The sequence below is a fragment of the Hippocampus comes genome, unplaced genomic scaffold, assembly GCF_001891065.2.
Source record: "Hippocampus comes isolate QL1 unplaced genomic scaffold, H_comes_QL1_v1.1 scaffold16, whole genome shotgun sequence".
Lineage (NCBI taxonomy): Eukaryota > Metazoa > Chordata > Actinopteri > Syngnathiformes > Syngnathidae > Hippocampus > Hippocampus comes.
In genome coordinates, this window is record NW_017806168.1 from 27,205 (window position 1) to 43,066 (window position 15,862).

General features: G+C 42.2%; 1 protein-coding gene across 3 annotated transcripts; it reads left to right on the top strand.

Moving 5' to 3' along the window:
• The first annotated feature begins 5,911 nt into the window (after positions 1–5,911).
• Positions 5,912–15,862, top strand: poc1bl (POC1 centriolar protein homolog B (Chlamydomonas), like). 3 transcript variants are annotated; one of them, XM_019896006.1, is made up of 12 exons: positions 5,912–6,077; positions 8,732–9,129; positions 10,038–10,207; positions 12,050–12,239; positions 12,433–12,618; positions 12,716–12,833; positions 12,923–13,099; positions 14,255–14,386; positions 14,519–14,629; positions 14,903–15,055; positions 15,142–15,294; positions 15,344–15,862. In XM_019896006.1, exons 2-11 carry the CDS (start codon positions 8,759–8,761, stop codon positions 15,271–15,273), a joined length of 1,740 nt encoding a protein of 579 aa, XP_019751565.1. In that variant the 5' UTR covers positions 5,912–6,077; positions 8,732–8,758; the 3' UTR covers positions 15,274–15,294; positions 15,344–15,862. The 3 variants fall into 3 exon arrangements, with proteins under 3 accessions (XP_019751565.1, XP_019751566.1, XP_019751563.1); XM_019896007.1 differs by having other exon boundaries at positions 15,350–15,862; XM_019896004.1 differs by lacking the exon at positions 15,344–15,862 and having other exon boundaries at positions 15,142–15,337.

The following is a 15,862-nucleotide window of genomic DNA, read 5'->3' on the forward strand; positions in this document are numbered from 1 at the left end:
AAAAAAAACGGTTGGGGAAACAAGGCTCGACAACACCTGTTTGTTTAATTATTAGTTTAACGATTAGTACTGATTTATGACAAGTTGTCAAATGTCAGATGAGCTAACAGGTTAGCACCAAAGTTCTACGTCAAGCTAACGTGACAGGAGGCCTCCTTTTCCGGAAGTGATGTTAGGGAAGTATCTTTGTTATTTTTTTTTCTGCGATTTTATGAAAAATTCACGAATCAGACTAAGAACAATTAATTGTTCGTTTTAAAATCATAGTTAACTTTTTCACCATACGACTCTTTTAAAAGTCATAATTTTATAGGTTAAAATTTAAAAAGGAACAACCAACGCGTAACTTCTTCCATTCATAACTTTGCTGCTATGAATTGGGAATTTCTCCATTGCGAGACCAATAAAGGTTTTCCTATCCTATCCTATTTATGGTATTGCATTCACTTGGGAAAGAAAGTCACGTGTAATTTATTTTGGGGCTTTTTTTTTTTTTTTTTTTTTTAACGATATGTTGTAGTGTCTGTTTTTTTTAATGATTTCTATTTTTTCCTGCTTTGGGGAACTTTTTTCTAGTTCAATTTAAGGTATTCTTGTTATTTTGCTTTGAAATGTTTTTTTTTTCTCAATATTTTTTTCTGTTTTTCTGAATATCTTTACACGATAATCCTGTAAAAACAGAACAAATAATGAAAAAGAAAATATTTTCCATAAAATAGAAACAATTATCCCATACAACCGAAAAAATATTTTGAAGAAGAGCTTCAAACAGTAAACGAATAAAAAAAGTAAACAGAGGCTGAAAAAAATACTCAGAGTAAATTTGTATTTTTTTTCAACCACGTGAGTGTACACTTTTGTACGATTTACATTCGATTCGAAGCAAAAACAAGGCTTAAAAGAAAAAAAAAAGTCATTTAAAAATATCTTATTTTGACAGACGACAGCGGAACTGCTTTGCGTGGCGTTAGTTTTACACGGACGCCGGCTATCACAGCGAGTAGCGTGGAGCAGCGGGAGGATGTAGGCGACGTCTGCTGACATCTGCACGCCAGCGGTTTCTTTCTCTCGGAGAGCCGAGGACGACAAACAACAACCGCGACGGCCTTGAAAGGACGCCCGGACTCATGTGACTGGTGGCCGAGGTAGGCGTCATGCTCTACCCACTGTTAATGATGTGAATCCAAATTGTTCGTAATTGTGTGTTGTTTTTTTGTCCAATATACAGAATTTGAATGTGATAGTAAACAAAATCTCTCGGAGAAGCCTGTTTTTGAAGGATACGTATAAAGTATGATATGGCTAAAATGGTCCCATCAAACCAAAATGGCGGACTTCCCGGGTCTTTTCAGGTATGGCTTATTAAGACTTTTTTTTGTATATTTACACATGATAGACATATCTCCCAAATTTTCTGTTGCTAAGTGAAACTAGCTTCGGGGACTGAATTTTCAGAAAATTTTGAGGTGGCTTCCGCCTCCTCCACCTCTAACAAACTCCATTTTCAGTAGGACGAACCTGAACACATACATATAGCACATTTGACAATAAAGTTGTATTCAATTCAATTCAAAATTCTGCCACTCCTCCTTAAAAATGATTTCTCTGCATGCTCTGGCCCGAAATAATCGTAATGAAACTTTACCCACTTTGTGTTTGCTTGAGGATGACAGCAACGGCATCCAGAACACCAGAGAACAAAGAGGCTTATTCAGCAGCCAGAGTCACACACGCTCTTCGATCACTATGGGAATTATAATAAGCAAGCAGACCAAGCAGCAGGGAATGTTTTAATCTTTTTATGGAACAAAAGGAAGGCGTTCCATTTCACAAGTCTCGGAGGAGTTCAACTGAGTGTGTCCTTCTGGCTGTCTATAATTCTGCTCCTTCTTTGTCCTTCACCTCCTTTGATGTCTTCTGCGTTGTCCTCAATTGAGGTTAGGCCCGTTTTAGCGAGTTGCAATAGCACAGATAAGGCAGTTGGGGGCACTATTGGGCACCGATGAGGTTTGTTTTGTGTTCAAAGCTTTGCAACCAAACACTTTGCCAGCTTCTCATATGTTGCTCTGTCATGGGGTTTACATTTTTAGTATTTCCATGTTTGTCATTAGCCTTCTTCGTGAGGCAATTTGGGCTACAGAAGTGTTTTTTTTTTCTGAAAAGAGGCTTTGGCCTTCGCTGCCATTTTGAATGAGGTGTCAGCACCCTTTCACACACCCTATTGAGTTTTACGGCGGAGATACATTGCATCTGCAGTCGGTCATCCTCATCAGCTTTGACATTTTTTTGGTGGTACATTTCTGTACACCAAAGATGCTGTCGCTTCTTCAATTGTGAATAATTTATTACTTTTGATCTCTTGTGTAATGCAAAATCTACACATCCCATAGCAAAAACGGATGACATGGCATAAAAGTCCATTTTTCATAAACACGTGCTCCGGATTAATTAATTCAATAAATCAATAAGCCGCTGAGGCCTGTTTGGTTTAATTACATACAATTTGGCAAGCATATCTACCACGAGCAGATTGACAAAAAAGTCCAAAGTAGCCATATCCGAAAGTAAAAGGGAAGCGTGTCCTTTCAGTTTGAAGGGGTCATTTTCAGGCTCGTTTGGGCCATTTCCAAGGAGCTTTCAAAGACAATTCCTCCAAGCCAGTTTCACTTAGCGCCACGAAATCTGGTCGGCACTTCTGTCATTCATTAGTAGACCCACAAAAAAAGTCTCAAGGAGCCATGCCTGAAAAGACACATGAAGGCTGCCATTTTGGTTTGCAGCAGCCCTCATCTGGCCATTTCAGAGGTCTTTAAAAGACAGTTATTAACTGCCACAAGATGAAGCTTATGGATTTGATCAATTTTTCTTCTTCTTTGCAGGCTATCATCCATCACCATCTTGAGCTGAAGGTGACCCGTTGGACCGGGCCGGGGGCTGCAACACAGGACACGGGTCGTGCCTTTCATCCCCTGCTCGTGTCTTGTGTTGCAGCCAGCGGCTCGGCCAGTCTGCATTGCTTCCAGTTCCTTCTTTTGACATCATTTCGTAAAGTAAAAGGTGACCACGCTTAGATTTCGTGGAAACTCTTATTTGCTCCAATTATTTTCCCCATAGGAAATCATGGAAAAAGTATTAAATGGATTGCATACATTTCCCTCCAATCGGAATGGCGCGAAGCATCATCTCCTGGTGATGCCATGGCAAAATTCACAATGTGGCAAAGCAAAACATGAGGACTAGCAAGGATAGTTTTGTTTGCCACGAATAGTTAGGTTATGAAAGTCTCACTATTCCTCGTTGTGACTGCAGTGTTCATGTTCCTGACAAGGTCAACAGTGACGAATGCATCTCCGAAGTCTTTTAAATGCTAAACCAGCCTTCAAATTTCATTGGAAGGACAAAGTTAGACATAAATGTTATACAAGAGTTAAAGTGAAGATGAAGTGCAGTGTGACCCGCTCACCTTGGACTGTCACTCCGCTTTGGCTGAATGACTCCGCTTGTCGCTTTGGACAGCCATGGAAAAATGATGTACGGTGTATTGTCTTTTTATACTAAGGTAGGACACACACACACACAAATGCTTGACAATAGACAAAGCAGGCTAAATTCTGCGCCTAGAAATTCGGTGAGAGTGCCACCTGGAATTTTGGCTTTAATATTCCCCCCAAAACTGTTTAACTTAGCAATGCAAAATTTGCTTTGTCTATTCGGAATAGACCGACCCGAAAAAATCTCAGGAAGGCACGTTTGAAAAAATCCAGGGAATATTTTGTGGCAGGTAATAGTTTTAAACTGTTTTCATATGTCAGTTTTTTTTTTTACTTTATGTACTGCACTTTGTATGCAACTGTGGTTGTTTTTAAAGTGCTCTAAAAATAAAATGGGAGTTGAAGAATGCTCTAAAACTCTGACGAACTCTACTTTGAAAACAACCGGGAGTGAACGCGTTCACGACTACCACGCCAGTCTGCCATCACCATAGCAACACCCTGACTTGGCTTCATAAAAAGGTGTTGGTCAACAAACCCACTAGATGGTGGTCTTGGCACCCCAAATTTTTCTTACTGCTGTAATTTAGAACCATCAAATGAACACACACCCCCTACATGACACCCAATAACAGCCTGAGCAATGACACAAGAGAAACAAGAGAGCTGTAAACTTGTGAAAGAACCCTTCAAGGCTTTCTTTGACACTCGACGCCTGGAGGAATGAGGTCAGCGCAGGGAAAGGGGAGGAAGAGGAGGGGAAGGAGAACGAGAAAATGAAAGAGGAGGTGAAAAAAAGAGGTTGGCGTGAGACCAAACAGTGCAGGTGTCCGCCTAACAACAACAGACCACGCCAGAGGAACTCAGTCCAGAATGAGCAGGATCTCGACTCTCCGGGGACGCAAAGCAAGCCGAGAATGGCAAACAAAACACAGGCACGCACACACGAATCAAGGCTGTTCTTATGTGTGCGTTACGTTGTTAATTCCTGCACTGCACAAAGGCATCCTTCAGTCCTACAAACATCAAAAATAAAAAAAAGCAACGTGACCTCACAATTGCCTAACAGCGTGTAAGATGGTAAGACAAATACATTTTGTATTATATTACCACTTGAAATTCGTTTTAAGATTTATGGATCAGAGAGAAAGGTACAAAGGTAAACCAGCTCATAAAAACACGCCTTGACAATAATAGTGAAGAGATAATGATGATGCAATCCACTGGGAATTTGTGTATTTGCCATCAATGACGTCTAATTGAATAAAACTGAATAATGATTTCCAAACAATGTGTCAATGAAATCATCGGGTGTGCAGTGGGAAATAATCCAATTTCCAAAAAGTATTTAGTCCAGAAAATGGCCATCAATCTATGCTGCCGTCGTATAGTGACAGGCAAAAATATTTTGATCTCTTCCACAATATGGCAGAAAGTCCATAATTAACTCATGTATCTACTTTTTTCGTTTTTACAATTTTGTTTTGTAGTGTGCCTGAGATATTTCTTTCTAATGTAATATATGTGCTCTGGTTAAGAAAAAAAACGGTTGGGGAAACAAGGCTCGACAACACCTGTTTGTTTAATTATTAGTTTAACGATTAGTACTGATTTATGACAAGTTGTCAAATGTCAGATGAGCTAACAGGTTAGCACCAAAGTTCTACGTCAAGCTAACGTGACAGGAGGCGTCCTTTCCGGAAGTGATGTTAGGGAAGTATCTTTGTTATTTTTTTTTCTGCGATTTTATGAAAAATTCACGAATCAGACTAAGAACAATTAATTGTTCGTTTTAAAATCATAGTTAACTTTTTCACCATACGACTCTTTTAAAAGTCATAATTTTATCGGTTAAAATTTAAAAAGGAACAACCAACGTGTAATTTATGCTATTGCATTCTCTTGGGAAAGAAAGTCACGTGTAATTTATTTTGGGGCTTTTTTTTTTAACGATATGTTGTAGTGTCTTTTTTTTTAATGATTTCTATTTTTTCCTGCTTTGGGGAACTTTTTCTAGTTCAATTTGAGGTATTTTTGTTATTTTGCTTTGAAATGGTTTTTTTTTCTCAATATTTTTTTCCGTTTTTCTGAATATCTCTACACGATAATACTGTAAAAACAGAACAAATAATGAAAAAGAAAATATTTTCCATAAAATAGAAACAATTATCCCATACAACCGAAAAAATATTTTGAAGAAGAGCTTCAAACAGTAAACGAATAAAAAAAGTAAACAGAGGCTGAAAAAAATACTCAGAGTAAATTTGTATTTTTTTTCAACCACGTGAGTGTACACTTTTGTACGATTTACATTCGATTCGAAGCAAAAACAAGGCTTAAAAGAAAAAAAAAAGTCATTTAAAAATATCTTATTTTGACAGACGACAGCGGAACTGCTTTGCGTGGCGTTAGTTTTACACGGACGCCGGCTATCACAGCGAGTAGCGTGGAGCAGCGGGAGGATGTAGGCGACGTCTGCTGACATCTGCACGCCAGCGGTTTCTTTCTCTCGGAGAGCCGAGGACGACAAACAACAACCGCGACGGCCTTGAAAGGACGCCCGGACTCATGTGACTGGTGGCCGAGGTAGGCGACGTCGACATGTTTGTTTTCTCGAAAAAATGCTTCGTGTCCTCCCTCCTCGAGCAGAGAAGCAGAGGTGGCAAAACTCTCACTGTCTTGAAGTAGAAAGTTAAAAAAGAAAAAAAAAATACCCTGGTAAAAGTAGAAGTAGTGCTTCGAGTCGTGTACTTGATTAAAAGCTAAAAAGTATAGCCTCTGAAATGTCCCGAAGTACAATAAAACAAAATTTATATATATATATATATATGTATGTATGTATGTGTGTATGTATATATATACATTCACTTTTACAAACAGTCCAAAATTTGCCTCATTGTGTCATATATATATATATATATATATGTATTTGCATGTATATATATTTTTTTAATCTGGGAATTAAAAAATGTAGATTAAAACATATTGGTTAGATTATTACTTTTTTAAATTGACTGCAGCTTGCATTGAGAAGTACCTAAAAATCATTGGACACGGTCAAACATGTTTCTATATCTTCTTTGCTAACATTAAAATGTTAGATACAAGAATAAAAGCTGACGAAAACAGAACACACATTTGTTTGATCAGATTCGACAGATAAACTGGTGTTTTTTTTCGTCTGACATGACACATTGGCCGCAATTTTTTTCTTGCCGAAAAAAGGTCACAGATCGGGAATATCTTGCATCTTCGAATCTGTTGAAGACCCTGTAAATGGAATTCGGACATTTATTTTGAAATACTCATCTTTGAACGTAATCCCTGAAAATATGAAAAGACTAAAAACTATGTAGTAGTGAATTGTGGAGATTGCGCCAATCTGTATAATTGTCAAGTTTCTGAATTTTGGGGGTGGGGCTTTGGGAATGAATTGCCCCTCCCCCAATATGTAAACAGATATATTTCTGCGTCTGTTTTTCACAGCGGCTCGATGAAGTCGTACCCATATTTTTAGTAAAATCTCAATTTGTCAATCACAATCTAATCTATGGTTGACTTTACGTCTTTCTATTTGCGTTGTTTTCTTTTTACACAATTTCATCAAAAGTGTTCGGTCAAAAGTAACAAGCCATTTTGACAAAGTAAGGCGTTGAAAATACAGTTTTCAAATGTCAGAACCTCGAGAGTATTTGTACATGGTTACTTCCCACTACTGAAAACTCTCATCTGCCGCGCTCCAGTGCTAATTAAGTGATTCCGTTTGAGTTTGGATGAAGATGTCATTCGTTGTGTACATATCTTTTATTTACACCGTTATGTGTGTTAAACCAGGTGGCAGGGGTCTCAAAATAGATATGAGATTTAATTTTTAATACAGTTTTGCCGGGGGAGCAAATGGTTGACTTTTTGAAGTTGCTGCTTTGCTCTGCTCTGTGGCAAGCTGCTGGCTGCACCGAAGGCCCAATGAGGAAATGAGCCGTGTCCTTTATTAAAAGGCAGCGCATGCAGCCGCACGCCAACTCGCAGCTGATAAATCTTTACTACAATAACTCCATGAGCAGCCTGCTACAACGTGTGGAAACCACACCACGGTGAACGCATCGGTCAGGACCAAACATAAACGGACAAACAGTGAAAGAAAACAAGGGCCTCCTGGATTTACTTATTGGCATGTTATGAAATGCTTAAAAAAAAAAAATATATATATATATATATATATATATATATATATACCGGTATATATATCTGAGCTACCGGTCTTTCTCTATCCAAACACATGCTTCTGTGTGTGACGACAGTGGGGAAAAAAAACATGATATCACACCATTTTAATCACATTTATCGATAATTACAAAGATATTTTTATGAAGTGTTTTCATCAGAGATGCAAGTCAACTTTTGTAGATTATTTTTTTGCACAAATTTGCCTTCATTTTTTTTTCTCGAGCACATCAGGTTTTCATAATAATAATAATAATAATAATATAAGGAGGAGAACGAGGAGCAACTATGTTTACTACTCGGTGTGTTAAAAAAGGACCGCAGCGAAGTGGACACTGTGTAACACATAATGGTTCAAAAACGCCATGAAAGTAGCCAGTTCCATGCCTGAAAATGGGAAAACACTAATGAGCGACTAGCAGCGGTTGTGGTATCTGCTCTACATCAAAGAAAAAAAAAAAAACTTTTTAGAAAAAGTTTTATTTTGGGAACATTCACCACTAATTGAAAGTGGGGAATTCTGGAGAGCGAGGGAAGGATTTAGACTGCATCTCAAGTTCTCAGTGGGGCTGGCAGCTATTGGATGTTGAAAGGTGTCACCAATCAAAGGGCCTTTTTGTCCTCTGGCATCTCCGTTTTGTAACCTCGAGATGCCTCAAGCTCCCTGGCGGGGGTCCAACATGGCTTTCTTCCTGTTTCCTCCAAATAATCTGCCAAGCACGTGATACAGTGGATGCCTTCACGGTATCAGAAATGCAAAGCTAAGGAGAAAAATGATAACAACGGCCATAGAACGAACAAGAAGATGAATTTGAAGCTCACCACTTCAAAATCGTCACCCAATCCAAATTTTGGTTTTAATTGATTTTTTTTTTTTTTTTGCCTCTTCGATAAACAGGAGAAAGAAAATGAGAATTTCTCAAAATGTTGAAAAAGTGGCCTGACTGTAGGTGTCCTGGAAACCAATCATATTCGTTCAATATGTCACCCCTCAAAACTTGGGCTGTCTCACGCAGGATTTCCTCTCCCCCGAGCTGGCTGCCATGAGGGGCCGCTGCTCGCACAAACTGGGTGTGCTGGCCAAGGCGTTCTTCCTGGTGTGGCTGTTGTGGCTGGGGTATCTCCTCCTTGTCCTCTCCCCCTCCTCCTCGTCATCCTCCGGCGACACGCTGGAGCTGGAGCGTCGGAAACTCGACGTGGTCGAGCCGGACGTGGGGAACCTGGCCAAGCCCCTTTACGCCAAGCCGGCGGCGGACGGCAACGCGCCGGGGGAGTGGGGCCGCTCGGCGGGCCTCAAACTGAGCCCGGAGGAGAAGGCACAGGCGGAGGACAGCGTGGAGCGCTACGCCATCAATATTTTTGTCAGCGACAAGATTTCCCTCCACAGACATATCAAAGACAACAGGATGCCCGAGTGAGTGGGAAGGTTTTTCAGCCGATCTCAATGCATTGATTTTGAACAAAATGAACAATTTGGTGGGAGCCAGGGGTGATAAATCCCCAAAGTAAAAACGGTGACAGATGTCAAACTCCGGTCCTCGAGGGGCCACTATCCTGCATGTTTTAAATTTTTCCCTCCTCCAACACATCATCTACCCCCGTCCCCCCCCCCCCCCCCCCCCCCCCCCAAAAAAATGCTGTTGAATTTGTGGTATTTTCTCATCACAACCGATATAACCTCACAACCCATAAAAAAATTTCAACTAATCCTTTAGATCAGGGGTGTCAAACTCATTTTTGGCGCGGGCCACATTTTAGTTTCACTTGGAGGGCCGTTATGACTGAAACCATATAAAAAAGTCAAGAATAACTTGATTTAACTATTGTTTAAGTTACTATCATGAGGGGTTTGGTCACAAGAAAATGCTTAGAATATATCTCTTATTTATTACATATGAGAATAGAAAATTTTGGTCGACATTTTAGCTTTGGCGGGCCACATAAAATGATGTGGCGGGCCAGATCTGGCCCCCGGGCCTTGTGTTTGTGCTTTAGATGGTTGAATCATAACGCAAACATCTACATTCCATTTGATCCTATTCAATAGTCTTTGAGTTGAACTTGATTTTCAGGTATTGCCATGTGACCAAAACAAGAACTGAGTTGCGTTTGATAACAAAGATAGTTGATCTCCTTTTGTTGTTCTGGGATGTTTTTTTTGTGAGCTCTGCCGTGGTATGCTGCTCCGTACCACCTTCTTTACGACTGCACCTAATGGCTGCCATCTGGATGCAGAACGAGACGGCGTGCAAATAACATTTTGTAATTTCCCCCTCGGCACCCCCCCCCTGAAAATTTTTTAAAAAATAAACGTGTCATCAGATGCCGCAGTAAGCAGTTTGACTACCGCCGTTTGCCCACCACCTCTGTCATCATCGCCTTCTACAACGAGGCCTGGTCCACACTGCTCAGGACCGTCCACAGCGTTCTGGAGAGCACGCCCGACATCCTGCTCAAGGAGGTGATCCTCATCGATGACTACAGTGACAGAGGTGGGAGGAAAATTGGCATAAAAAGTCTCCGTAAGCCAGATAAATGCACGCTCCAAGTGTATTTGCTTTATGCTAAAAATAAAACCTGCCATTCCGTTGCCCGTTGAATTCTGAACAAAAATCAAGAGGGGCATTTGTGAATTGAAATGAATTCCAAATGTAATTTTAATTAACAAGGGGAAAAAAATGAAATCAAGATGTGTTGACATGTTGGTATGTGGTTTAGAGGTAAGATCTAAAGCCTTTCGGGTCGGGCCTAAAATGTCAATCATTGCTTCGGGTCGGGCCGGGGTTCTCTCTGACTTTTTAAAAAAAAAATATCACTGTGATGTTGCTACCCAAACATCACAGTGCGCTGAGGCGTTTCGAGGCCGTGAAAAGTTTTGGCCACGAGAGACCGTGGTTCGCAAAAAAACAGAAGTCGCCTCATCACTACACGTACTGTACTGTACTAAACTCTTGCAATGACAATTCAAATAACTCCTTTCTGTCTTTGTCTATTATCCACCCGTCATTGTTCTTCTTTGTCTCTCTGCTTCTCTCTCTTAACTCATTCACTCCCAAAGACGTTTTTAAACGTCTTTTCAGACTTGGTCCAGAATTGACTGGTACTGAATGAGTTAAAAGTGCCGCGCTAGATTCTTAAGGACGTACTGCTGCTGTGGTTAATGGCCCAATTTTCAACCCGTCAAAATGACGGACGGCCTTAAATTTTCCCCGTCAACTCTTCAAAAAAAATCCGTCAATGATGGAAAATTGTCGGTTAATGTACCCTCTGCAGAAACAGAAATATAAAAGATGAAAATGTTTATACAGTCTTGTTTAACTTTAAATCACCCCTCCTCCTCCCGAGTCCTCACAAATAAAATATGAAATTTCGGGTTTGCTTCGGGCTCGGGCCTACAAATGAAGTTAATTGGTCGGGCTCGGGCCGAGTCGGGCTTTAATACCCGCGGGCCGGGTCGGGTTGGGCTGGATTTTTTGGGTCCGATCTTACCTCTAATGTGGTTAGTCATATCCATCCATTGAAATATTGTCTAATTATTATGCTACCGTAATATTTGTACACTCCGTGCTCAGTTGGATGTAAAATATTGGCACGGATAGCGATATATAATGAAATATTGATGAATTGTAGCAGATCCAATACACATCAAACCGATGCTGATCTGCATATACATGTACTAACATATTACACACCCAAAATGTTGAAAGAGCCATATTGGACCAAAATAAACAAAAACCCAATATGTCTGGAGCCGCAAATAAATAAAAAGCCTTATAATGAAGGCAGCACGTGCTGTATGTATCTATATGAGCTATACTAGCCTGCTATCAACATAACTAAGTTGGCTCCAAATGCACAACGAGCATTCATGATTAAAAGTATTTTTTTTTTCCCCTGCAGTTCATCCTGTAGAGGAGGAGTGCCCAAGTACCCTCGGTGAATTGTACATGAAGGGCAGCTGTTTTTTTTTTTGTTTTTTTTTTACAACAGCCCCGACTGGCATCCCGCCCTGCTAATAGAAACGTGTGTCGCAGGCTCTGACGCAAATATTCGTTGATGAAATGTTGACATTTAATATTTATTAGACACATTTTTACAGCATCGGAAAACGTTAATAATGTTTGTGTCATGTTTGTCCTCTGACAGAAACCATATTAAAACAACAAAATATATTTCCCATGTTTTTCCATTTTCAAACATTTTTGAAAAAGCTCTAGGGAGCCACTGGGGGGGGGGGGGCGCTAAAGAGCCGCATGCGGCTCGAGAGCCGCGTGTTGCCGACCCCCGGTCTATAAGTAACCTTTGTTTCATGTTTGGCTTTGTTTTTTTTCAAGGCTACCTAAAAACCCAGCTGGCCAAATACCTCAGTAAACTGCAGCGCGTTCGTCTCATCCGCACCATCAAACGCGAGGGCCTCGTCCGGGCCCGTCTCATCGGCGCCAGCTACTCCACCGGCGACGTGCTCACTTTCCTGGATTGCCACTGCGAGTGCGTACCCGGTTGGATCGAGCCCCTGCTGGAGAGGTGGGTCCACGTATCCCATTGGACGATTTCAAATGCCGTCTATAGCCAATTCATCGTTACAGCAAGCAGCAGACAGTCAACAAGTCTCTCTTTTTGATGAACTCTCAATTTGTGAACTTAATAGGGATGCCACGAAAACAGATTTGAATGGCAAATCGGTTCTGGTCTCACCTATGGTTTGCTGTTTTTCAAGGATCGAGCAGAACCCCCACACCATCGTGTGCCCCGTCATCGATACCATCGACTGGAACACCTTTGAGTTCTACATGCAGCCGGAGGAGCCCATGATCGGGGGCTTTGACTGGAGGCTCACTTTCCAGTGGCACGCCGTGCCCGAGCGGGAACGCCAGCGCCGCAAGTCGCACATCGAACCTCTGAGGTGACTTTTGTTCGTGTGATGTAGGCTAACTTGGCTCGCTGGTATCTCAAGGCACCGGTGTACTTCGAACCATCGCCATGACTCTTGTCCTTGCTAGGTCCCCGACGATGGCGGGCGGCTTGTTTGCGGTCAGCAAGGCCTACTTTGAGCAACTGGGCACCTACGACACGGGCATGGAAGTGTGGGGCGGAGAGAACCTGGAGCTCTCCTTTCGGGTCAGCGCCGCCTCCCGACCGGCGCTACAGCCAATTGCCGTGCGGTCGGTGTTAGTTTCTCAAGGCTCTGGCGTGTGCGTCATCCTCAGGTGTGGCAGTGCGGCGGCAGCCTGGAGATCCACCCCTGCTCTCACGTGGGCCACGTGTTCCCCAAGAAGGCTCCGTACGCTCGGCCTAACTTCCTGCAGAACACGGTGCGGGCCGCCGAGGTCTGGATGGACGACTACAAGCAGCACTTCTACAAAAGGAACCCGCCCGCAAAAAAGGTGCGCAACCACCAGCAGGAACGTAGCCAGAAAAGGTTCAAATAGGGGAAGACCACCCTGAACTCTCTGGCGGACCGCCGGACACATTATTTTACACTAAGTGGGAATTTTCGGTTTTCTAGAAGACGTTGAGCTCACAAAGAATGACTTTGTTTGCGTAAACGGTTTGCACAGCGGCCGATTATAATCGGTCAATGGACAAGGAATGCTAATGCTAAAAACAAAGCTAACTCAATTGGCTTTCGAGAGCACTTTAAAAGCAACAGCCGCTCAAACAAAGCGCTGTACTTGAATAACAATGAATAACAATTCCTAAATAACAAACAGAGAGGCCATTTTGAGATTTGAAAACAAATGGCAGAATCTTAAGGTGAAGTCTCAGGCACACAGGCAGTTAGTGACGTGCTCCCGCTTACGTGTTCCAGTTAAAAGGTGAACAAAGAAAAGAAATCCAAACAGATAAAAGAACATTTTAAAATAAAATCATAAATTAATGAATCAATCAATTATACAGTCGTAAAAGTATAAAATAACAAGCAGTGAACAAAAGTTTAAAAAATAACAAATATAAGATATAAGAGTGAAATAATGCCAATTAAATCATAAAATAACAAATAAAAGAATATCCTTGACCGTTCGTGGTATTAATAATTTCATTAAAAAAAATAAAAAAAAAAAAATTTAAAAGCGTTCACATCCAAAAACCAAAACATGAGCAGGAATTCCAAGTCATTCATTCCTACATTTGGCCGACATGACAAGTCATACTTTGGACATTAAGGGTGGGCTATTTTTTGCTTTACCAATTTTAGTCAGTCATACTTCCACTCTGACAGGCAAAGCATGTGTGGCGAACCACTTCCTCATTCCCGCAGTGTGCAAGTACACAAAAAGGGGCGCCGTTCATCAAAAGCAAACGAGATAACCGTCGCTCCATTTCGAGTGTGTGTGTACGCAAAATGTTGACACTGCGAGCATCTGGCAGGTGGCAGCTCCACACCTTTTCAAACACGTCCATGTTGGATATTTACACAGGCTCATCGCACCAGTTGCTCAACGTACACTTCAACTTCACTTCAGCTGAAATGTATCACAAAGGAATTGTTGTTTATGATGATGATGATGATGATGATGATGGTATTTTGGACCTGACAGGAGAACTACGGCGACATTTCAGAGCGCCTTCAGCTCCGAGAGCGGCTGCAGTGCAAGTCTTTCCAATGGTACCTGACCAATATTTACCCGGACCTGCACGTACCCGAAGACAGGGAGGGCTGGCACGGAGCTGTGAGTAGCCCCGCCCAAAAATAATTTCACCCGTTTGGAATTTGTTCCTGTGAAATATGTCGGAATTAGCTTGCCCAGATCACAATTTTGATTGATTTTTTTTTTTGTTTTGTTTTTGGTCCTCCGATGAAGGTGCGCAGCTCGGGAATCCGCTCGGAATGTCTGGACTACAACGCCCCGGATCACAATCCCACCGACTCGTACCTCTCGCTGTTCGGCTGTCACGGTCAAGGAGGCAACCAGGTGATGCTCATTTTTTTACCTTCGCCGAGGCCAAAAGATATCTTTTTGGATTTTGATAAAGTGATTGGGCCAGTTAGCTGGATTGACAGCTAGCAAATGGGCCATTTAAAAAAAAAAAAAAATCATTACATTTTCGTCACTTATGTTGTTATTGTATATATTTGTACATTCAACACGAACCAATTTTGGTTCGAAAAGGTGAACGGTATTTCAATGTACGATTTTGTATGGTGGAACTAAAGTGTCTGGCACTTGCTTGCCTCTGTATCTCAGTACTTTGAGTACACATCCCGGAAGGAAATACGATTCAACTCTGTGACGGAGCTGTGCGCCGAAGTGCCCGAGGGCCAGACGGCCATCGGCATGAGGCAGTGCCCCGGCGACCGCGACGCCACGCCGGCGTCAGTCACTTGGGACTTTCGAGACGTAAGCGCTGGGCCTCCTCTCACAATTGTCCATCTCTCTCTTGATCTCTCATTCCACCTTGTTTGGTTTTGTTTCCCTCCCACCAGGACAAAAGCATCTACCATCCCCAGTCGAACAAGTGCATCGCGGCCTACCGCACCCCCGAGGGCCGCGCCGATGTCCAGATGAGGCCCTGTGACCCACTTGATCAAAACCAGCACTGGAAGTTTGAGTGGTAGACGCCGGAGGGTAAAGCAGCTCTCTCTCTCTCTCTCTCTCTCTCTCTCTGTGTGTCTCTCTCTCTCTCTCTCTCTCTCTCTCTCTCTCTCTCTCTCTCTCTCAACTATCGAGGGAAATAAGAGGATTCCCTCTCGTTTAGTGATGTTGTTTTTTTTCTGCCCCCGTGTGCTGCAGCAATGGAAAATGCTGACATTCAGCCGCTGCGTAGCATAGAAGTGCCTCTGGAAAACTGACAAGCTCACAAAGTGCTCGCCTGCACTACTCCAAACCAGCAGAGGGGGCCACCTGAGGCAAAACAAACAAAAAAAAACATTACTTCCAGTGTTGCCACTGAGAAAACGTTTTGTCAGTCCGTCCATACATCCATTTTCTGATCCGCTTTTCCTCACAAACTGGAGCCTATACTAGCTGTCTTCAGGCAGTTGGCAGGGGACACTGAACTGGTTGCCGGCCAATCGCAGGGCACACATGGACGAACAGCCATTCGTGGTCACACAAACATCTCGGCACAATTTAGTGTTCCATTAACCTGCCATACATGTTTTTGGAATGCGGGGGGAAACCGGAGTACCCGGAGAAAACCCACGC